Here is a 23330-nt window from a genome sequence, read left to right as displayed (position 1 = left end):
GACTGGTCACCAGTCACCATTTATGTCTGTCTTTGCTGTTTGGGGTTGAGAAGGTTTTGCACAAGTTTTTGTGCTGAAAACATTTACCTTTTGCAACCAAAAACAACATGGAAGACAGGGAACCAAAACAATCTGATCACTTTTAAAACACAGTCATTTGATTCCTGAGGCCTAGGTGCAAATAATTGTCAGGGGATCTTACAAAAACTAATATTATTATAACTGACAAGAAATGACAAATATTTCTAAAAGAATCGACTTTTGATTCAATTATTTATTTTTTGTCCATACCAAAATCGCAAATTACAAATTTGCCTCAGAGAGCTTTACAGTCCGTACAGATGCAACATCCTCTGTCCCGAAAAAAACCTCAGGGAGAACAGAGTCAGAGGAGGGATCCCTCTCCCAGGATGGAAAGACTGCAATGGATGTCATGTGTACAGAATGAACAATGTAAAAGAATTCAGTCTCCTTTACAAATAAAGTTACCATGACAACATGTAAAAAAATAGCAGTACTATTTAAAGAATACATGATTAGTTATTTTGTTCATTGTTTTGCAAACAATCGTTATAATACAGAAATATATGGCTGGCTGCAGCACTTCTCCATACTTTACTCCATGAGGGGTCAGTAGACACACCAGCTCGCCTGTATTTGTCACAGGATACGACGCCTCGTCACCGCTATGTGTGTCTGTCCCTGGGAGAACCGGGCGAGTTATGTGACAGTGGATCTCTCCTCTTAGAAGACATACACTGCAGTCGCACAACGTGCCGATTCTAAATGTCACACAGGCTGCAGGCGATGCTGATTGTCTTTCTGTATTATCTGTGAAAGGGGATGTTGACTCCTAACAGGTTAGTCAGAAACCATGTTAGTCTTGAATGACATGGATGCATGAATTGAAAAATACACTCACCGGCCACTTTATTAGGTACCCCATGCTAGTAACGGGTTGGACCCCCTTTTGCCTTCAGAACTGCCTCAATTCTTCGTGGCATAGATTCAACAAGGTGCTGGAAGCATTCCTCAGGGAGTTTGGTCCATATTGACATGATGGCATCACACAGTTGCCGCAGATTTGTCGGCTGCACATCCATGATGCAAATCTCCCGTTCCACCACATCCCAAAGATGCTCTATTGGATTGAGATCTGGTAATTGTGGAGGCCATTTGAGTACAGCGAACTCATTACCATTTTCAAAAAAACCAGTCTGAGATGATTCCAGCTTTATGACATGGCACATTATCCTGCTGAAAGTAGCCATCAGAAGTTGGGTACATTGTGGTCATTAAGGGATGGACATGGTCAGCAACAATACTCAGGTAGGCTGTGGCGTTGCAACGATGCTCAATTGGTACCAAGGGGCCCAAAGAGTGCCAAGAAAATATTCCCCACACCATGACACCACCACCACCAGCCTGAACCGTTGATACAAGGCAGGATGGATCCATGCTTTCATGTTGTAGACTCCAAATTCTGACCCTACCATCCGAATGTCGCAGCAGAAATCGAGACTCATCAGACCAGGCAACGTTTTTCCAATCTTCTATTGTCCAATTTTGATGAGCTTGTGCAAATTGTAGCCTCAGTTTCCTGTTCTTAGCTGAAAGGAGTGGCACCCGGTGTGGTCTTCTGCTGCTGTAGCCCATCTGCCTCAAAGTTGGACGTACTGTGCGTTCAGAGATGCTCTTATGCCCACCTTGGTTGTAACGGGTGGTTATTTGAGTCACTGTTGCCCTTCTATCAGCTCGAACCAGTCTGGCCATTCTCCTCTGACCTCTGGCATCAACAAGGCATTTCCGCCCACAGAACTGCCGCTCACTGGATGTTTTTTCTTTTTCGGACCATTCTCTGTAAACCCTAGAGATGGTTGTGCGTGAAAATCCCAGTAGATTAGCAGTTTCTGAAATACTCAGACCAGCCCTTCTGGCACCAACAATCATGCCACGTCCAAAGTCACTCAAATCACCTTTCTTCCCCATACTGATGCTCGGTTTGAACTGCAGGAGATTGTCTTGACAATGTCTACATGCCTAAATGCACTGAGTTGCCGCCATGTGATTGGCTGCTTAGAAATTAAGTGTTAACGAGCAGTTGGACAGGTGTACCTAATAAAGTGGCCGGTGAGTGTACATCCAAAGTAGTTCAGGAATAAAAGCATATATATCGTGAAGCATCGTATTCAGTAAGTTCTGGGTTGTACAGGGTTTTAAAAAAACAACAATTTGGATTAGGTACAGCGTCAAATTAAAGAAGCCGCTGAAGGTAAAGCTGTGATGAAACGTAACCGACCAGGTAATGCAGATGAAACTGCAGTGCTTTGTTATCCAAGCGGAGGTAATTCCTTGAAACACAATGAATTAGACGAAAATAAAGAATAGTAAATCACATTGAGGGAATGTTTAAAAAAACACGAAAATAAACCAAAGCACATGTGTAGCTTTTATATTGTCCCGGTAACAACTTTAACAACAGGAATCTGACTGATTTATTGTGTCTGTCTTTGGAGAGTCCTATAAACAATGCAGTACCTGAAACATAATCATTACATCTGTAAGACACGAAATGCTAAGAAGTCAAAATCCTTTTCACCAGACTCGACACAAGCCTAAAATGCCCCCTACAGGCCTCAGCCTACATGGAAAGATCCAAATCATCCCCCCCCCCCCTGCTTGCTTATCTTTAGAAATACCCGAGATAATACAAATGAAAAGTAAAAAGTGGAAGAAAAACCTGTTGAAGTACAAATACACTCTTTGTGTGACGTATGTTTGGAAATATAACACATAGTTAACTTGTACGTGTTGTTAAACACACAGGACTCAGCACACATCTGCGACAGAGATGAAGACAATTGAATGAATTAAGTTAATTCCAATTAACTGTTTTCTTTGTTTCATGCTGCATCTTCAAATCATCATTTCTTTTGAGTTTGAAGTAATCGGATCAGGATGTAATACGCAAATATCCTCACTAGAGGGTAGCAAATGGTCAAATGATGTGTCTGCAAATGCAAAAGCAAATAAAACTTCCAACTGTCACTTTATTTTTCTCTCCTGAGCTGGAACAGTGCATGCATTATGCTAACACGCAATAACCATGGTTAGAGGGTATCTTTTACTTCTGGAAATGAGTGAAGGAGTTTTAGGTTTGACAGCTTGTTCTGTCAGACCAACAGCTGCTTGTACAAAAGCTTGAGTCATAATACTAATGAAGATGGCACTGTATTATAAAGTCGTGTTAAACTGAACTCTCTTTATTTGTTTATTATTACACTAACCACACTTTGCTGATTGTGTTGTGGTCCTGTTACACTGTAAAATACAACAGTCAAATGACGAACAGCAATGGCTGCCAAACACAAACCGTAATATCAAAGAAAAATATCTCAATTCAAATGAAGTTATCTTACAGATTTAACTTGTATTACACATGGCAAAACGTTTCTGCACTGCTCTCTACAGCGTTGAACTTTAAAGCGTGTTACATTACATTGCATACCATATAGCTGACACTTTTATCCGATGAGTATTCAGAGGTTAGGTGTCTTGCTCAGGCACACTACGACACGGGAGACGTATCGCTGCCAACCCTGCACTTTGTAGAGCACCCTCTGCTCACCGCACCACGGTCACCCTGTGCTATTTCTCTAAAAAGGCTTAATATATCATTTGTGCTTCTACTTTCTGCCTGGAGTATTGCAATGCATTGTTTTCCTGCCTTTGACTTGACTCATTTTGTCAGATTCAATGGCATCAATGTGGTTTTACTCACTGTGACATCACTGATTGGGTGAAGTCAGAGGCGCAGCATGCATGGAAGTTTACACATCAAGAACAGTGTAGATTTGTGCTCTTTAAAAAAAAGACTGTGTTGTGTTTGATGAAATGAAAAAAGTTAGATGAACTGAAATCCCCAATTACTGTTTGAATTCATAGGGAAACATTAAAATAAAACTAATACCATTTATCTTCAAATTATTCAATTGTCAGTAGGGACATAAACCGTTATATACTGTGCTAGATATTTTATTAGAGATAATTATTGTTATTTTGCATACATTTGTATGTAATTGAAGAAAACAGTAATAATACTGTATTACTGTCATTAGCATAAGAGTTAAATGAACAGTTAGGTTGGTAACTTACAGATAATGTCTTTAATTTTACAGTTTGTATATATTTTGAATTAACATAAAAACAACTGTTTAAAACTGTATTTCACAGTTTGTATTTCAGAAATATCCTGAAGAGATTCTTGCTGCTTTTGAGATTGATTGCATGAGTCGTTTTCCATGTTCATGTTGTCACTGTCACACATTTTCTTAAAGACCTTATCTGACTTCACTGAAGGAAAATGTATGAACAAGACCCGGCGGTAAATCACACAAGACAATAGTGCACTTGCAGAAGTGGACATAATGGCCATCAACACACTAAAGGAAGCGTAGGATGGTGATAATAAACCTCCTCTCTCCAATTCTTCAGAAATAATCCCTCCATTCAGTCAGTACCAAAGCAGCAGCAGCAGCCTCCTCCTGCCATCCCATCGACGGGAAGGAGGACCAGTGCCAGTCTTGTACCTAGTCTGCAACCCTCAATAGGCCTTTGTGATTGCTGCCATCCTTCCCCCCCGGCCGACCCCCGGCAGCCCATTCAGGAGTGTCACATGGCACTCCCACTCTGTGCCCATCTCACAATGCAATCCTGTCACTGGCACCTCATTGACATGCGCTCATAGTGATGGGCAGTGGGGAATCGTCGTGCTCCTCCACTACTTTCAAAGGAGACAAAGTGCCGGGCTGGGTGGCCAAAGTGTGGCTTCCTGGATACGGTGTTCATATTTCTTGGGAGGAAGTGCTGAATTGTGTTCGTTGGGAATCGCTGGTGAGTTTCAGCAAATGGGTCGCACCAAACTCACAGATCACCATGACAAAATGCTTTGATTGGGGTTGTTAAAAACACATAGTCTTGCTAACACCACATAGTTTGCAATGTAAAGCATGACAGAGTTAATGTTACAGTGGAAAAACTCAAAAAAATATAATTTGATCAGTGATTTGAAAATGTATCAGGAATGAGTTATAGATATTGTGGCCTGGTTCCAGACTTCCCTCTCACCACAAACATATTAATCAGATGATCAGATTTTTAGGAATGTATCATTTTAATGATGTGAAAAAGATTTCCCATGAGCGAACGCACTTGATAACAAGGCTTCCTGCAGCACAACACATAACACTATAATTCACTGTGATTTACTTCTGGAGAGTTGACGCACTCCTCTCAGAAGCAGAGCTTGTTAACTCTGAGCTGATAAATTATTCTCCCTCTCTGTATGAATGAGTAGAAGTGAATGAACTGAATTATAGTCCATCTATCTCCCTCTCTCCTTTCCTATATATATATATACACACACATACTGTACACTAGTATTTTTTCATGCATAATCACAAGAAGGGGAAAGTGTTGCTTGATAGAAGCCCATTAACTTTGCAGTAAATTACGTCTAATTTCAAACTTCTTCTCTTGATTTCTTTGTTGCACATTCACATTTGACATGTTGCATAGCAAATTATTGTACAGTTTTGATAAAAGACACATTGGAAAAATTGGTTGTATGTTTAATGTTTAAATATCATGTCTGTTATAGATTACACTAAGAAACAGATAGGATAAAAACATAAAAGAAAAAAATCTCCCCCCCCAACAAAATGTGTAATGAACCAATAGAACAACCTACCACTTTGAAAGGGACCACTGTGCATACCAAGTACTCTTGATAGTGTGATATTTCATATACATAACCTTTACTTACAATGGGATATTTTTGAAACTGGGGCACAAAGTTCAGAGTTTGTTTTCCACCACCGAAATAACCAAAACTACTTTACATTCCAATTAACTTCACATTCATTAAAATGCAGTTATTTTATATTGTAGATAATATTTCCTTATAGGTCTTGTTCTTGATTTTATTTATCGTTCTTTCTTTCAGTAGAGTTTTTACTTTGACTTTCTTGATAGTTATTGTACAATGATGACTCATCCTTTCATATTATTTTTATACTGTATGTTTTTTTTCTTCTTTTTATCGTTATTGTAAATTGTCTTTGGCTGACCTTCTTGCATTGTTATTTATTTGTTCATAGTTCTACACGACCTAAATGGTGCTGCAACATTGTTCATTTGCTTTTAATGTAGAATATGAATAATGCTGTTTTCTAGAATTTACATTCACTGACAAACCATCAGTCTTTTAGTCGAATCGCGATCCAGTATCGGCTCCGATTTGAACTGTTACACTCATAAAGACTCGCTCGCAATTAGCTACGTGACCATGTGCGCGCGCGCCCGCGCCCCTCCCACGCTGAGCATCATCTCGCCGTACGCAATCCCCTCGGGTGGCGTTACCCGCATCGGGGCGTGTGCATGCATGCCTCGCTAACTGGGAGGAGGTGGGACCTAGCTGCTGGTGGTAGTGGGTTTAGTAGACGTCTACGTGCGCGCCGTGCAGATTGCCACAACCGCGACCTCCCACTTGTCAACGGCGGATATACAGATTATTATTGGGTTTTTTTTTAATCCCTGGAAAATCCTTACTGCGAGGGACCCCTGCACCCTGCCAACGGGTTCTCATTTACCCACAAGCCCTCCTGGCTCCCATCGCCCGGTGACCGCGCAGCCTTCGCCTTCGTCGACATCCCGGGCTGTGATGTGGTCGCCTTGCAGCGGGGGATCGGTGACGCGAAGATAAAGCGTTTTTTTTTCTTTTATGCTGCCGGGGACCCCCACCCCCCACCACCCAACCCCCCCCCCACTCTGCTTTCGGTCAACTTCTCGAAGCCTTCTTGCACCCGGAGTGTGTGACGGAAAACACCCACTGAGCGACGGTCCGGTGAGTGGACGGTTGTCTCTCCCTCTCTCTCTTTTTAAGCCCTTGTTGTTAGCTGCTGTGGTTAAATGCCCACTATTACCCACGGTCTCACCCCCCATGCTGCCATGTTCAGACCGCTCCGACGTGTGGACTGTTCACTAGTTAACGTGTAGCCGTCGGCGAGCTGTGGACGCTGCTCGCGAGCCCACGCCCAGCTGCCTCCCGTCCTGTAATCCACACTAACCACCGCAGCTGTTTTTAAATGATTCACATCGTATGACATCATTGTCACGAGCTGCACGTAAACAGCAACCCTCACGTTGTGTAGCCAAGCCGCGCAGACCTGTGCGGAGAAAGAAAACGCGCGGTAGGGAGGACAGAAGGGCTTCTTCCCCCCCCCCCCACTCGTGTTTCCGTCAACAGTGGCTGCATTGTGTGGGCCGGGACGCGCTTCTCCTCCGTGGGTGTAGCGGTTGCGACGCCGTTTAAAAGGTTCACGTGAATGCCATTGCGCGCGACCGGCTGCTCCGAGCTGATGGAACACCGCGCGAGGTGCAAACAGGGTTATTTCGGTCAGGATTGACTCGTGTTGCTTTTTTGACATATGACACCGCTGAGGAGGATACCGAGAGACAATTGCACCACTATCCTTACATTCCTGAATGGTGACTTGTTACTGCGGTCAACTCAGCAGACACCTTTCAGTGCACCTATATGCTGACACACGGTATTAAACATGCAACTGGAATAAAACCCATTTAATCAATAATTACATACAATGGCTGAAGTATGTGTGTTCAGGACCTCTCCGACTACTCCTCTACACAAAATTAACTTTACTGTACAAATTTAGAGAATTCCCCAAAATATAAGTACTATATTTGCAGGTTCTAAAACCTAATTTCATTTTCGCGATAATTCCAAACAATGACTAATGTATATGTATTCAGGACATCCTGTTTTGGAGGAATCTCGTAAAAATGTTTAATTTACTCTAAAATAGTAGTCTGAGAGGCCCTTTACAAAAACCCCTCCGCCCTGTGTAGTCTGATACTAGATCTGGCCTAAATCTTCTTTCACAATATAGGTTATTACATCTTCTAGATATTGAAGATTTTATAGTAATCCAATGAATAAATATGAAATAATCACATGGTGAAGCTTATTTCTGTATACTCTGTGAATAATGAAAACAAAGAATATTTCATATCAGATTTTCAGAGGAATTGGTGTTAGTATGTGCTTGCTAATTGTGTCACAACATCTCGATATATGATATTGTCATTGCATTTGCACTTCGCCCTACTTTAAGAAATATAAAACCCTTTTCATCAACCTTAGGTGTTAAACTATCATATATTTTATGCATTCATCATATTGATAAAATCAGGAAATGTGCAAAATCTTAAATAGGGGTTAAAGGAGCTGTTTTTCGTATTCTAAACATTGTCATAGAAGTCAACAATTTACAATGTAAAGATAGCATAGTGTAATTTCTAACTGAGCAGAGAAATAAATGTTATTTGATTGTTATTTGAGCTTCTTCTTTGCTGTGTTGACATTACATGGGCAGATGTGCATGCTTTTGTTGCATATTAGTGCGCCCTGAATCACAGCGATGCAGCTCAGCCATAAGTTGGTGACACACAGTATCACCAAGTATACAAATTCCCGCCTGTGATTAGAGGAATGCTCGCACTAGGATGACTGTGAAACCCTTTTAACATCAACGGCAGCATAGGGATTGTCGTTTCAGTGTTAACACCAGTAACCGCTGATGTCATTTTCTGTTCAAGACTTGGACAGCGGAACATACGCGAAGTCAGACAGCAAAGGTTGATAAATAGCCAAATACAACATGACATAACTGATCTTAGTCAGACTGGTGCTGACTTAGAGATGTGAAGCCTTTTCAAGGCGTTTCGAATACACATTGCTGCATCATTTGAGATGTGAGTGATTTAGCTGTGCTCACATATAATGAAGGTACAATAATGAGAAGGACATTTTATTCTATGTTAGACAATATTGCGTAAATGCAGCTTAATGAGTTTCTTGTTAAACCATAAAAAACTCAAATGTTTTTGTGTTTGAAAAGTAGAACTATGGTGAACCACTGTGGAGCATGTAATCACCAAATAACATACTGTGCAATACAATAAATCTCCACAAAAACAACAAACTGTAAGGGCTCCTTTCAAGTATCCCAAAACGGCAACACTGTTTGCCTGGACCTTGTGTCGAGCATGTCCTCTGCAGCGGGCCTCTACAGACCCACCTGCTTAACGGTTCCCTGTTGCTGCTTGATTCTGCACAACCAAACTCCTCTTCAGGCCCCTGGAGTCAAGGAGCGGATCGGCGGTTCTGGAGAACCCGGCAAGCAGCGGTCAAGCGATCGCAAAAAGGGAGTGTGCCTGCACGCACCTTGATTCCTGATAAATACGTGGGCTCCTCCCGTGTTATCCCATCACAACTTGCCTTTTATTACTTTAATGTGTTACCGTTTAGTTGTATCTACTAATCATAAAGGTGGTGGCTTATGAGTGGTTCAGGTTGTTTTCATGGATGACTTACTCACCCTCACATGACTCCAAGTTGTATTAATAGTTCATGTGATGCACGCTGTAGACCAACAGTCTGCTTTCTACTTAGTACGTAGTTGGGAAATAACATAGCGTCAGATTAGCGTTGATACAGTTAGAAGATGATTTTGTTCACTGCTACTATTTACAAATTATCATTTTGAAACACAAAATTAAGAAAAAAACCTCTATTCCAAAACATCGGCAATCGAATGCGGTGATGTGGAGAGTTTAAATTCAGAAAGATAAGGCACGGGGGGGGGACAAGACTCTCAGTAGGAAACAGCCGTGTGTGTCAGTTCCTCAATGTTTGTGTCAGCTTGTGTTACAATCAGAGCCCAATGTGGAATGGTTGGCTTCAAAAGGAGGGCGAGAGAGCAATATATATATATATATATATATATATATACTGTATCAAAGGTCACAACACACTTTTGATTTAGGTGCCATTTAGGTGATTTTGAAACTTTTTTCTTTACTCAAACCGATTACGAGTAGATCGTTTGGAGGCTTGTCTTTCAACCACCTTACATTCTCACACTGTTCTAGGGATTAATTACAAGTGTACAAGTTAAGGGCTATGTAGGTTTATGTGTATGTAATGACCAGTCATCAATATGATAAACAACATAAATAAACAGCAGGTAACTGAGCTTTCCTTTGCACTAGAAGATATGTTTTTAAACGTTAAAAAATATAAAACATTTAAGTGTTTGATGGTACATGGAGTGGCATTAGCTGTAAATCCAATAATCCAGTATTCTGTAAATCTGCAGCCGGCATTAAGTGGATCTTTAGTCAGCTTTGTGCCTCATCCCTTTTCCTTCCCTTTCACCCAAAAAGGACCATTCATTGTGTCATAAAACATGTCAACCTGGGGCTAAATTGTTTTGTTTTGCGGTCAGATATGTGAATGGCCAGTGTCTTCAAACATCCCACACTCACGTTGCAAAAGAATTGGTGTGCAAGTTCAGCATCATCTAAATGTGTGCCCTTCACACAGCCAGTACGTTTTGAAGAGCCCTTTTGCCTCTGAGGCCCCGGTGTTTGTTGCTGCCCTTTGGCATATTGAGTTTCAGATGTGCAAATCTCATGGCCGACTGTGGCTGCTAGTGGAAATTTCCACTTCTCATTTGGACAGCGTCTTGTGAATGCGATGTTGTGGGCCGACCCCGAGAAACTGCTAAAGAGAACTGTGGTTTCGGCGGTTGGGAAATAGAAATTTGATAGTATGATGAAACAAGAAAATACAAGTATTTAAGATACATATCTATTTTAGGGGGGGGGCAGTTTGGAAAACTACTGAGAACAAGGGTGCATTTTCCTCACAAGAATGACCGTATCAGTCAAACTAATATGTGAAATATCAATGGCCCAAATAAGTGTACTCCTTTGCCCAGTTGTGGGAAAAGACCCTTCAAGAACTGTTGTCAAGCCAACTAAGGTAAACAGTGTTGTGTCTTCACAAAGCTAGGGAGTGATGTTATCTTCGGATGAAGCAGGGAGTTTCCAGGCAACAGCGATAGCAGCACATGGAATGGCTTCATTCCATGAAGGCCACTAAAAAATGAATGATAGTGTGACAGTTGAAGTCAGTTGTTGCTCTTTCTTGGGTAGCGGAGCGGCCTGTGTTACCTTCACATGAGGGCGTAAAGTTCATGGACGAGTGATTTTTCATGCGCCCCTCCTCGCTGACTTACCCAATTGTTGGCTGGCGATTGAGCAGTTTCCTGGACACTTAGTTGCAGGCTTCTTTTGTGATGATTAAAAGCGGTCTCCTTGTGGGTTCATGCAAGCACGGCAACCATTCCTTTCCAAAACGTTCACATTGAAGCATACGTTTTTGTTTGTGAGATAACTATTGTTGCCTCTCAAAGTTCACTGAGAAGTTTGAAACAAGCATCGCAACACGTCCTTATCTGCTGACATAAGAATAAGTGGGCTTGTAGTTAGTTATGTTGCCATCCATTACAACATCTAGGAGCTAATCTGTTTTTATGTTCTATTTCATGTTTATCATTTTGGGGAAATGGCACTTCAGGGACGTCTTGGCTTTGTTCACTAATCACCTTTTTCTCTGTCGCGTATCACATCATTTGAAAACAAAGATTTTTTTGTAGCAAAGGGGTAGTTTGCCCACTCTTGCTCATTTCCTTTTGGATATGATGTGTTGTGCGAGGTATTGTTGCTGGTTATGTAACAGAATGAGCCCATGTTAAAACGTCTGCGTGAGGAAGGCAGTTGGCAGCACAATCAGGGTGAAAATGGCCTCTGCCCTCTTCAATCAGAGAGATGTATGATGACTTGGCATCAAACAGGGTCTTCTAAGCGTGAGATGTGTTGGAAATAACATTGCATTTTGTCGTTGTGCAGTGGAGAGCGCTCAGTCAGTGCTGCCTCGGTGTACATTCACATTTTTGTACACTTTTATACCCAGTGATGCGTGGAAGTTTGGCTTTGGTCCCGAGTGAGCCCTTCAGTTTCAAAGACAGAAGGTATTTTTAGATGAGCGGGAAGCTTTTTAGTAAGCGGAAGCAGCGCAAGTGCTGCCTCAATTATTGCCAGATATGAACGGCAGAAAACATTTTAGAGGATATTTTTTCAGTCAGCTGTTGTACTGGCCGGCAGAATGGCTTCAATGGGCCTTCACGTTGACTGCAAATCTGTAGAAAGATTCAACAGAATAACAGTACACTATAAACGTTTATCCTCAAAGAGCTCCGAATTGAGAGCATTATTATAACACTTATTTGCTATTTTAAGATATTGTGGGAGTACGCTTGTTGGCTGGAACCAGACTAGCCTTGTAGCTTTTTAAAAGTAAATGTTTCCATGAAAGATGAATATCGGTTTCTTTGTGCACTGCTTCATTACAGCTGAAGTTTTTACTAGATTACAATATTTATAGTGCTCTGGTGGTGAGCCACAGCTAACAGCTAAAGCCAATCTGTTAACAAAAACATGCTACAAATACCCCGGGGGGCTACGGGAGCCGCAGCTTAAAGCCAAATTGACCATCGGATACTGTCAAATATGTTCATAAATACGTTTTATTTGAATTGACAGAAGCTACCTCCATCTGCTCATTAGACGCCTCTGTTCTTACTCAATCACATGCGGTTCAGGAGTGATTGGCGCTGTTTCCCCACAGGCGTTTAAGGCTCAGGCTTAATATGCCCTGGTTTCCCGTATTGGTTCTTTGCAGTGGAGAGATGTGTCCTGATGACCTTCATATAATGAGCCAGCTGTCTTACCAAGAGCACTGTGGGTGAAGCTAGATGGAGGCGAGCATATCTTGAAGGGCAGATGACACTGCTTTGCCTCCCCCTCTTTATATGAGAGACCAGTGGTTCTGTACCGAGACCCCTGATCACGAGTGAATGTACTGGCTGCAGAAATGTTATATAGAGGATTCTAAAGAGGTTAATGCTGAGAGAAGATACACCATACTTATAGTATGAAGTGTAAACGTTCCTGTTTTACACTGCATGTAGTGTCATTGTAAGAAGATTACTGTTGATGCCCTCAGCAAAATCCCTCAAAACTTTCCACTCTGTGACTAGGCACGAAGCCCCTGGTGTTTAGTGAAGGGGAGGAGCATGAGACGGGGTTCCCAAAGGAGCCAAAGTTGTTCCCGTCTTCCCCCTCCCCGGGCTCCTCCTCTCCTCTGGGCAGCCACGTCTAGTTATGTCCCTCTGGTATATTGAGTAAGAGCACTCGACCAGCGGACTGTAGTTTGCTCTAGGTATGCTCCAACAGTGTTTCCAAATACCTTTGCATGTAGCTTTTACAAGCAGAGCTCTGTGCCAGTTTGGTCACAAAATGCCATGTTTATTTTAAAATTTCCCCCTATATGCAGAATGAAAAGAAAGAGAACTGTACAATTAAGAATGAACAAAGCTTGAGCTGTCTGTTAATCATAGAAGATGTAAATGAGAACATAATCTACCCTTTATTGTCACAATAAAGGTTTCTGGTTGCCTTTTTATTACATATTGCGCCATATCTCTGTTGATTCTAAGGTTTTAGTGTCCATAGAAGTCTACTAATTAGAGTCTCACGGCTTGCATCTTTGCATCTAGTATCTTTTGCTTCATTTTGTGACAGGTTGCTGTGTATGCGCTGAGAAACTTATAAGAATTGTGTTTTTGGAATAATTCAAACAAAAAGCTGGCATCCAAAACATTTCTGGTACCTAAGGGAAAATCCTGTGCTCGGGGATGAAGCTAACTTCAACATTTACAGTGGCACTAAATTATAAATACACAAAACCCTTTACCATGACATATTGTATGTCCCCTGCAACACTGAATAGTAAAAGTAAAACTAACTTGAAAGTCAAGTTACCCTCAGGTCCAGTTTCACTTTGTACCATAACATGCTGGGTCAATATCGGTTCCTTTTTTGTTGTCTGTCCTCTCTGAACGAGTCAAAACTATGTGGAGATTCTGATGTACCGTTTGCCATTTGTCTCTCTCCATTCAGAACATCCATGAGCTCCGATTTCCCTCACTACAGTTTCAGGATGCCAAATATAGGGTTCCAGAATCTTCCCCTTAACATCTACATTGTGGTGTTTGGGACAGCCATCTTCGTCTTCATCCTCAGCCTCCTCTTCTGCTGCTACTTAATAAGGTAACACCCATGCACCTGTTTGCTTTGGATTCGCTCATGAGCGTTCTTAATGTTAATACAGGGGCCACATTGTCTACTTATTGGGTGAAACAAATCATTAATATGTGGTAAAACCAGTCTGATGTTGATTATCCGAGTCGGCCGTATTATCCTGCTCATGCGCTGCCACGATCAAAAACACAAATATGTAATCATTTAAAGAAATGCATTACAACCTGTTCAAATGATATACTAATGTTACTCAATTCATAAGCTTTATACTAATGAAAATGTACTTGACTCATCTAAGAAAGTAAAAAAGGTTTTGTATGTTTTTGTATGTGTCTGACTATGAATTATTTCACCAAATTCACCGTTTGGAGAAGGTAGTTCTGATACTACAATTTGAGAATCTATACTCTATATGCTGAGATCCAAAACATTATTAAGATCACGGCACTTGGTGTCAAATAAACCGGTTCTATTTATCTTGACATAGAGCCAAGTAACCTCCTGAACGCCCTGCCCATTTTCCTTCTTAAATTAAAAAAACATTTGGCTAGTCATTAAATTACCATTTGGGTGTTTAAAACTCTTGTTTGTAACCATTAACATCAACCTTGTTGAATCTCCCCTTTTTAACACAATTAGTATCGAGTGCGATCCAGTGCTTATTTCCCTCAAAGGAGACGTGGAGGTGGTTTGTACTCCTCCCTTGCCCCTCATTTTAATAGCACCGGTCTAATTAAGTTGTCCCGGGGGGGGCGGTTTTCTCCCGCCAACAACTAACTGAACAGAAATAATGTCCAGCATGTTTTATCTGAGACAGCGAGCAGCAGCAGTTTCCAACACAATTCCCCCATCACCACCCTGCCATATCCTATCATGTTGAATGGTAAGTAGGTTAACTGCTACTGTGTTCCTCTTAAATTCTTCATTTGACTATGAAAAGACACTCTAGGACATCAGAACCGTGATTCAACACTGAAAGATTTAGTCATAAGACGCAAAAACAACATTTTGCCCCATGGCGAGCTCCTGAAGATGCAGCGTCCCGGAGGACCGGCCTTCGATGGCACGCACCGCTGTGCATGACGACGAGTGCACAATTCCCAGCGTCCCTCCAGCTACTTTTTTTACGAATGAGCCAAAGGTTAACTTGAATCTCCAACGGTGGTCCTATCCCATAGTCCGCAGTAGGCGTCGTGGCTCGTTTCCATTTAGAGGAGAACGATGGGATGAAGGAAGTAAACGTCACAATGTTTCTCAAAGTAGTAAATGGGAGGCCTTGAATTAAGAGCTGGGCCCAACCGTTTGTCCGTGTGCGGCGTAGATATGCGCACACGGTTTAGTGCTTAGGGATGTTTTAGTTTGACATTCTTCTCTATAATGATGGCTCACATCAGTCATTTGTATTTAACAGTCTGAGTTGCCCGCTCACTGCAGGCGAACAATAAGAGGACTCTCATTTTTCAGCAGGTTAATCTTGCACACGTTGACATTGCAGTTGAGGGCCATTGGTCGACCTCCCACAAGCCCCCACACCCATGACCAATTGTCCCCACCCTTGGGAGCCTCTGCACCTTTTCCTGCTGACCTCTTTGAAAATGTCAGTTTCTCTCCTAGACTGTGCTGCTTGTTTTACAGATCCCTCTCACTCTGCTGCGAGAGGTTAAGGTTACTTGTAATGGAGGTAAATCTTACAAACCTATGAATTTCTCCTATCTCTCTTGTTTTTGTCCCTTTTTTCTACATATTTTATTGTTATTTTCAGTATCTAGATTCTCTTTTTATCCAGTGTACTTTCTGTTGTTTCGTTTTTCTCTATTTATAAAACGAAAGGTTTATGAAGAGGGACACAAAGAGTTTGACTTCAACCTTAAACTTTGGTTGTATCTGTGGATAATTTCCTTTTTAACAAATATTCAAGAACGCCTCAACAACTTGCATTAATTCTTTTATTGCTTGTTCCAATATTTTTGGTGCTATATTTGAGTTATTGACCTGTCTACCGTCTTTTAAGAATGAAATCTGCTAATATGTAACTTGGCCCCCCATTGTAGCACTAAGCAAACCAAATAATATTTAAAATAATTCAGTTAGGGGACATTTAAATGTTTGTATTTGCACTCCTTTCTGGTTAATCCAGTGGATTTGTATTAACATATGCCTGAGGCAGTCATATCCTCAATGACACTCATGCTGCATGAGTGTCATTGACTGCACAACACAATCATCTTCATCTTAAGATAAATATCTCTTCTGAAAAACTGCTCTTGCTGTGCCTTTGTTTGTCACCTATTGAGATATAATACGTTCATTCTGCGATCATTTATTTGCCAAATTATTACTGTTGTCTATGGATTGAGAATTGCTTTTGATGACCCTTTGTTACCACAGGGATAAATTAATATACTGAGTGTCAAAAGGCAAGTATTTATAAGGAAATTACATTCAATGTATGTCATTTTTCTCCTTCCAGGATTGTATGACTGCTTTCTCTCTATTTCACAGAGTCGGTTAAAAAACGATTACTAATCAAAAAGATGTTTTGTCTTTGCATCTCCCCAGGTTACGGCACCAGGCGCACAAAGAGCTCTATGCATACAAACAAGTAAGCACTCCGATGACACACCAACACACGTTGATGCTCTGCTCCCCAGCTGGTGCTAAAATGTATTTAACGACTCTGTTGCAGGTTGCAGGTATTTTAAAAGTAGATTTTGACCCTTTGAAAATATTTTTGGCAATTTTTGCAAATACTGCGATGACCATTGACTCTGTAAATTCTGTTATAACTACCTGCCTGCTAGAAGCTTTAATCCGGTGAATGAATTAGTTCAGCTTTTTCCACAAGACCCCGATTTATCACCATTTTACAGTGTTAATGTAACAGTGACTAACCTTTTCTTTATCTCTTATTATGCCACTTAGGTAATTCAGAAGGAAAAAGTGAAAGAGCTAAATTTGCATGAGGTAAGCAATGATCTTCTTGGTTGTTAACCCATTGATACTTCACACCACAATATATCGCTCTCTTTACAGAATGTTCCTCGGCCAACTGGTTAAAGTAGCCAAGTATACACTGTACTTTTATATGATCTAATTTTGAGTGTAACTTTAACTATTTATGTGCTACTTGGTTTAGCAACGCTTTGTGCTTTCCATTGATTTCAAATGAAGAGCTATGGGTCTAAAGAGGCAACTGCCCATATGCTAAGTTGATGGATACCAGATCCCAGCTGTGTGTGTGACATCTTAGACGTGAAACTGAAAGGAACAAAAAACACTGCTCTGTTCACAAATAAGGAGAGCAAAGCCGACCCCTTAACAGAGAATTCCTCTGTTCAAAGATCATGAGGAGAGAGGTAGCCAAAGCGGTAATAGTTGCAGGATTAGAAAGCCCAAACAAACTGTGCCAAATTAAAACCCTCTTTTATGGAAATGTCTCGCACTGGTTGGATAAAGTTTTGTGATGGGTAAGGACTTTAGTCAGTTTTGCCCATTTCTTCACCATATTAAATGTCCCGCTCCTTACGCACGGTTACCCTCTGTCATTGCAACTCCTCTGATGTTGGTCAGGAAAGGGGGTGTAATCGGCCATGTCCGACCTACGTTACATCTGGTGCTGTCATTCTCTTCTTTTCACCTGTCAATATTGAGTTTCCCCCTGAGGTTAGATTTACGCCCGCCCTGACCTATGGTCGGTGGCTCTGGATTGTCACGGGAAAACGAGGACATTCCATATTTGAGTTGCAAAAATAAGTACTTTGTTTCTTAGTTCATGAGAGACAGCATATACACTCGGATTGGTTTGCCTCATGAACATCCGTTACACATTCCAGCGCAGTCTAAATAGCCGGCAGACACAGAAACGAGCCGGAAAGATAAATGTTTGCTGCCACTGTAGCCTGGACCGGAAAACACCGGGGAAAAGAGTGGAAAGATGGATGGCTGTGTTATCATGTCTTTCTGATTCAGCAGATTGTCGCCAATTTATCTGGAAGTGTGTTCAGGCTGTATGATGCCTGGAATACATTGAGGAAATTGCACGAGCAAAGCATCTTTCATATTGTATCTGCGGCAGAACAATTTTAAGCCAGCTGCCAGTTGATTAAAAAATGGAAACAAATATTCAATAGACGACAAAAAGGGAGTTTGGCATCAACCTTTCAGTGTTTGTCAATTGGAAAAGCCTGCTAAAAATACAGAAATAGAAATTGACAATAAAGTAACTGCAAAACATCTCATTTACTTTTTTTTATCCCATAAACAAATGTGTCACACAGAGTCAAAACAATTGGCTGCTGCTAGGCCACCGGTTTGCATCACACCTGTTGAACAGATTGACTGTGTGTAAAACAAATAGTGCCCAAAAAAGACAAAGAACCACAACCTGTCCATCAGGATTGCCCCGGTCAGGCCTGAAAGACCACACTACTATCTAGCTGATGATATATTATGGCAGAGGCCAACACGTCTGAGATCATAGGCCCTTAGTGAATCTGTGAAATAGTGTTATTTTCCCCTTCAAATTTACAAATGTGCTATGATGGGGGGTCCACTTTTATGGCTGTACCTGCCTTTCAAATGTTTTTCACAATTGTCTTGTTCCACAAGTGATGTTGTTTGTTACCAATCCACAAACACAAAATTCAGAATGACTGACTGCAAAAAATAAAACGTACTGGAGAACAACTGACAAAAACAAAGTTGTCCCCAGAAAATAGGTCTTAAGTTCCCCTCCCTCTTTCAGATTTGTGCAGTGTGCTTGGAGGAGTTCAAACAGAAGGATGAGCTGGGGATTTGTCCGTGCAAACACGCCTTCCATAGGAAGTAAGTACAAGGTTTAATGTGTGTCCGTGGAGCCGTGACAAGTAAAACATTTTCATGCATCTTTACTACCTCTCAGATATTTAACCGAGACAGTGAGTAAAGTATTTAAGGAGTAGAGTGGTTATTTTCTAATCGCTACATGAATGGACTGCATGCTGCCGGCAGCGATAAATAAAGTTAATGATTCGATTTTTGTTCTCCATAAAACTAACGCCAAGAGTTTACCAAGTGCAGAACTTTCCAGGACATGATGGATTACTCATCCCCCACACCTCCCCCGGTGCCCGACCACTTCCACTGAGTTGTTTATATGAGCGCGACACGTCCCTCAGCCTAGTTCCCCCCCCCCAGTTTCAGCGATGGAGTCACCACTATGAATCCACCGTGTAAACTCTCCTTTCAATGTGAAGTTAATTCTTACTGTTTTATGGAGAAAACACACATTCTAAGCAGACCACAAACAAAAACATTCACCAGTGAAGAGCATGCCTTCATGTTATTATTTATTCATTTTACCATTATTTTCTGAATTAGTGGTCTTTAAATGACAAGGCCACACAACAAAGGCGTTAAGTCAGGGTCTTTTAAAATGTTTTTTTTTCATCCAAGATGTTAAGATGTTCGAAGGTATTCAGTTAAAATTGTATCTAAAGAAATCTGAAGTCTTTACATTGGTAAAGCCTAATACAAAAAATGTTTTCAACTTTAGCTGGGTTAATTGTAATCAATTAGTGGACAGCTTGATTTGTTTTAGATAAACCTATGAAAGGTTCTCACGTACTATTGGAAAGATCCATTTGTCAGTTCCCTCTTGTAACGTCAAATCGAATGTTAGATAGCATTTCATTTCTCAAATTCTTGCTTATGGATTGAAATATGTAACACTCTGCAATCCGTTGCAGGTGCGAATGTTGACGCATGAATCTGTGTGTAGTTTCTAATCAAACTAATTAACTGAATGCTTTCTTCCAGGTGCCTCATTAAGTGGTTGGAGGTGAGGAAAGTGTGCCCGCTGTGCAACATGCCCGTCCTGCAGCTCGCCCAGCAGGCCGGCACCACGGATGCTCCTGTGCCAATACAGCAGCCTCTACCCGGCATCGAGAACCTGGTGTAGCTGACCCGAACCCTCTCTTAAAAGAACACCACAGACACACACACACACACACAGACACACACGCATCCCCTCCTTCAAGCTCTCACTTGTACAGGTACACCTTTTGGTATGACTCTGTGGACAAAGCGTAGAACCTGAGATTCATGTGCAGATACTCACACAAACTGACTCTTCAGCCATCGCCACATCTGTTATTCTTGCATTGGTTCACAAAAGGATTTCCTTATGTCAGTTCTGACTGATAATCAACTGTATTCATGGTCGTAGAACAGCTGATCCTGAAGAGGTTTCCTTCTTGGCCAAGACGTGGTTGATCGCTTTTTCTCAACCAAAGCACTTTTCAACGGACACCAGCTGAAGACCAGGAGGAAAGAAAACACACATAAGCCAACAACAGTACTCTAAAATACAAATTATTTAACTTTTTTTAACAAGCACTTTACAAAAAGGTGAACTTTAACTGCGTGTGATCCTAGTAGCAAGGAAATGTTTTATATTGTATTAACTATTATTCTGTACAGTGTAAGGCCACATGGGTGTTGATTTTTTTTAATTAGGCAACTAGTGAGTTTGATTAGTAAAATAGAAGTATAGATATATCTATATAGGGACAACAGAACCGTCACTAGATGTCCAAAGATTTGGACAATGCTCTTACTGTTAATTGCACTCACACAAATGAGAAATGAAACTCAAAGCACCCTTGAGACTTTGTCTGACTAAATGTGAAAGATTTGAATGTGTTGAAACCGAACTCTTCACACTAAGCATAGAATTTCTTCATTGATGGCCTTTTTGTCGTTTATTTACAATGTGACTCGTTTTCCTTTTATCATTCTGCCAGTCGAGGAAGGTGATACAGTGAACTAATTAACTTCTGCCAGAAGTAACATCCAGCCCATACGAATGCAGGCTATATACTGTTACAGGCGTTACTGAGAATATCAAATCAAGGAATCCCAGTTTAAAAACCGCTGCTTCATCTACTGTGATTGTTTAAACCAGTATTAGTGATTTGAAACCCGGTGCTTTATCTACAACTGTTTTACAGAACAAACACCGGGAATAAGGCAACGTCAAACCAAGGTCTTCAACAGGTTGCATAAATGTTGCATATGGCTGTAATAGGCCGATACCTCAATTCGGTGAGAGGGCGGAATGAAGTCTTTACTCCTCAGCTCCTATTAAAATGTCGGTTGCATGCACGGTTGCAGTTACTTTTTCTTCTGTCCAAGTAGAGCATTTGTATTTGTTTTAACTGATCATAATTTCTGGGTACAGCTGCAAAGAATGAAGTATTAAATTGATTGATGCATGCACAAGAGATTCTGCACTCAGCAGATAATCAGCATATCTTTTGGTCAAGAAATGCCCACTGCTCTGCAAAATCCACACTACGTGCGCTGTGGCCGTGGACGGGGCCGCCTCAGAGTCAGTGGTCAGCAGGTTGCAATGCAGCAGCATTTTCATTCACGCACACGCATACAAAAAGGGTGGTTCTGCTTTTCGGCTGCGGTATTCTGGCGCTTTCGGCCCTCTCCCTCTTTCTGTACGCGACAGGATGCTTTTTGTTTTGTGCCACACATTCAATAACTCTTAAGCCCCGCCAGCTTTTGAGTTTATGTTTTTTGTTCTCATCCCCCCGTGTTCGCTGCGTTTTTGTAAATGGATTGTGTGTCAATGTGCTGATCTGAAAAAAAAAAAATGAAAAGGTGATGGCCGTAAGATAAGACGGAAATTTAGACTGCTTTCAGACTTTGTTCACAAAACGCAGACTACTTACTACTTTAGAAGTGATGATGTGTTTCACCTGCGCTGAATGTCTGCCCACACCTCCCAGCGATGACCTTTGTAGTTGGGTCAGCGAGGTGAACATGTGAGACGAGAGCAAAAGCGGGATTTCATTGTCCGCAGTGCCTCTACCGATGAGAAAGTATAAACCTTTAAAAGAAACCCAACATATCGTTCGCAATTGCCGTATTTGAACAAAAACTGCCATATTTACAAAAACAAGACCAGGGATCCAGTCTAAAATGTATTAATGATTAACTTGGATGAGAGATTGGTTTGTGTTGCCTGTGATTGAACAGGTAGCTGCTTTATGTTGAAAGAAATATGTACATGTGTCCTGTACAGTATTTGGTACCTTTTTTTTGCTTCTTAGTTGTTGGTTATGAAGACACTGCAAATTTTGACAAGCAAAACATTTTGCCCTTTTTAAGCCATTATTCTGTAAAACTATACATCAGCGAGTGTTCCTTATGTTGTCTCCCTGTTTAACCTATGTAGACAGTAGTAGTGTATTTATATTTATATATGCACCAACAACGCCCCTTCATACAAACCAAATGGCAGCTGAAAACGTCCTGCCATTCGGCTCCCTCACGTGTCGTTTGACTGTAAACACTTTTAGCCTTTCCACCCAGAACTTCCCCGTTGCCCTCATGTGTGCCGTCATAATCCCGCTGAAAACGTGGTGCCAATCCAAGATAAACTGTAATAAATCAAAGCCCCAGTCTTAGGAAAATAAGAATGTTCTGCGTTTTCAAACAAAAGGAGAAAGGAGGGAGGTTTGAAATGGCTTCCTGCCAATTTAAGCAATGACGTCAGTTATCTCCATCAGAAATAGAAAGGACACAATTACAAGAAATACCACAGTCTGGGGCACAACGTCAAAAGGTCATTTACATGATCGTTCCTTCAGTGCACAGTGTTCTGGAATAATCTGAAATAAACGTTTTTTAAGGTACCAACACCCACTACAGATGAAAAATGTTGTTATATTTCCATGGTTGGTTTTAGCAACCAGACCAGTTAGTTGTTGTTGTTTTAAATCTCTACCACTGCCTCCCCGAAGTGAACTTGCCTCTTGTCACTGTGGTGTTATTTATTCCTCTGAGGCTCACCTAGTGCTCGTTCAAGTCGCAGATAACTTCCTCTGTCTTTGTCCGAACAAGCCCCACTACCTTTAGCAGCGTACCCGCCGCCCCGCCTCCACTCACACGACCTTTTTTGTTAACACTGATTACGTTTGTGGACTCTCACAGACAGTGTTTGTAAAACTAAGAATTCTGCAGCAGAATATTTTTGGAGACAATTTGCTGTACAGTATTTGTAAGCTCTATTTTTGTAAATTGCTATTTTGGAGAAAATAATATGCATTTTTCTTTTTCTTTCCTTGTTTTTGCTAATTACCTGTTTATTCATTTTAAGAAAATATTGCATGTGACTGACTTGAACTGTAAATAAAATTTCCAGGGTTTGGAAGGATTTGGGTTTTATTTGTTTTAGCACAAACTGA

At 41.2% G+C, this 23330-nt stretch overlaps 1 protein-coding gene across 1 annotated transcript; it reads left to right on the top strand.

Moving 5' to 3' along the window:
- Positions 1 to 6398: 6398 nt before the first annotated feature.
- Positions 6399 to 23299, top strand: rnf24 (ring finger protein 24). The gene is made up of 6 exons (XM_037471039.2): positions 6399 to 6904; positions 13951 to 14100; positions 16651 to 16693; positions 17014 to 17055; positions 18836 to 18915; positions 19888 to 23299. The coding sequence occupies exons 2-6, from the start codon at positions 13958 to 13960 to the stop codon at positions 20027 to 20029; spliced, it is 450 nt and encodes a 149-aa protein (XP_037326936.1). The 5' UTR covers positions 6399 to 6904; positions 13951 to 13957; the 3' UTR covers positions 20030 to 23299.
- The last annotated feature ends 31 nt before the right edge of the window (positions 23300 to 23330 follow it).

This window comes from Pungitius pungitius, chromosome 9, assembly GCF_949316345.1.
Source record: "Pungitius pungitius chromosome 9, fPunPun2.1, whole genome shotgun sequence".
NCBI classification, from domain to species: Eukaryota; Metazoa; Chordata; class Actinopteri; order Perciformes; family Gasterosteidae; genus Pungitius; species Pungitius pungitius.
This window is presented reverse-complemented; position numbering and strand designations above follow the sequence as displayed.

Excerpts from the sequence above, each read along its gene's own strand:
- rnf24 (XM_037471039.2), top strand. The coding sequence starts at position 13,958 with ATGAGCTCCGATTTCCCTCACTACAGTTTCAGGATGCCAAATATAGGG. Across the intron at positions 16,694-17,013 it reads AGCTCTATGCATACAAACAA|GTAATTCAGAAGGAAAAAGT; the intron begins GTAAGCACTCCG and ends TATGCCACTTAG. Across the intron at positions 18,916-19,887 it reads AAACACGCCTTCCATAGGAA|GTGCCTCATTAAGTGGTTGG; the intron begins GTAAGTACAAGG and ends GCTTTCTTCCAG.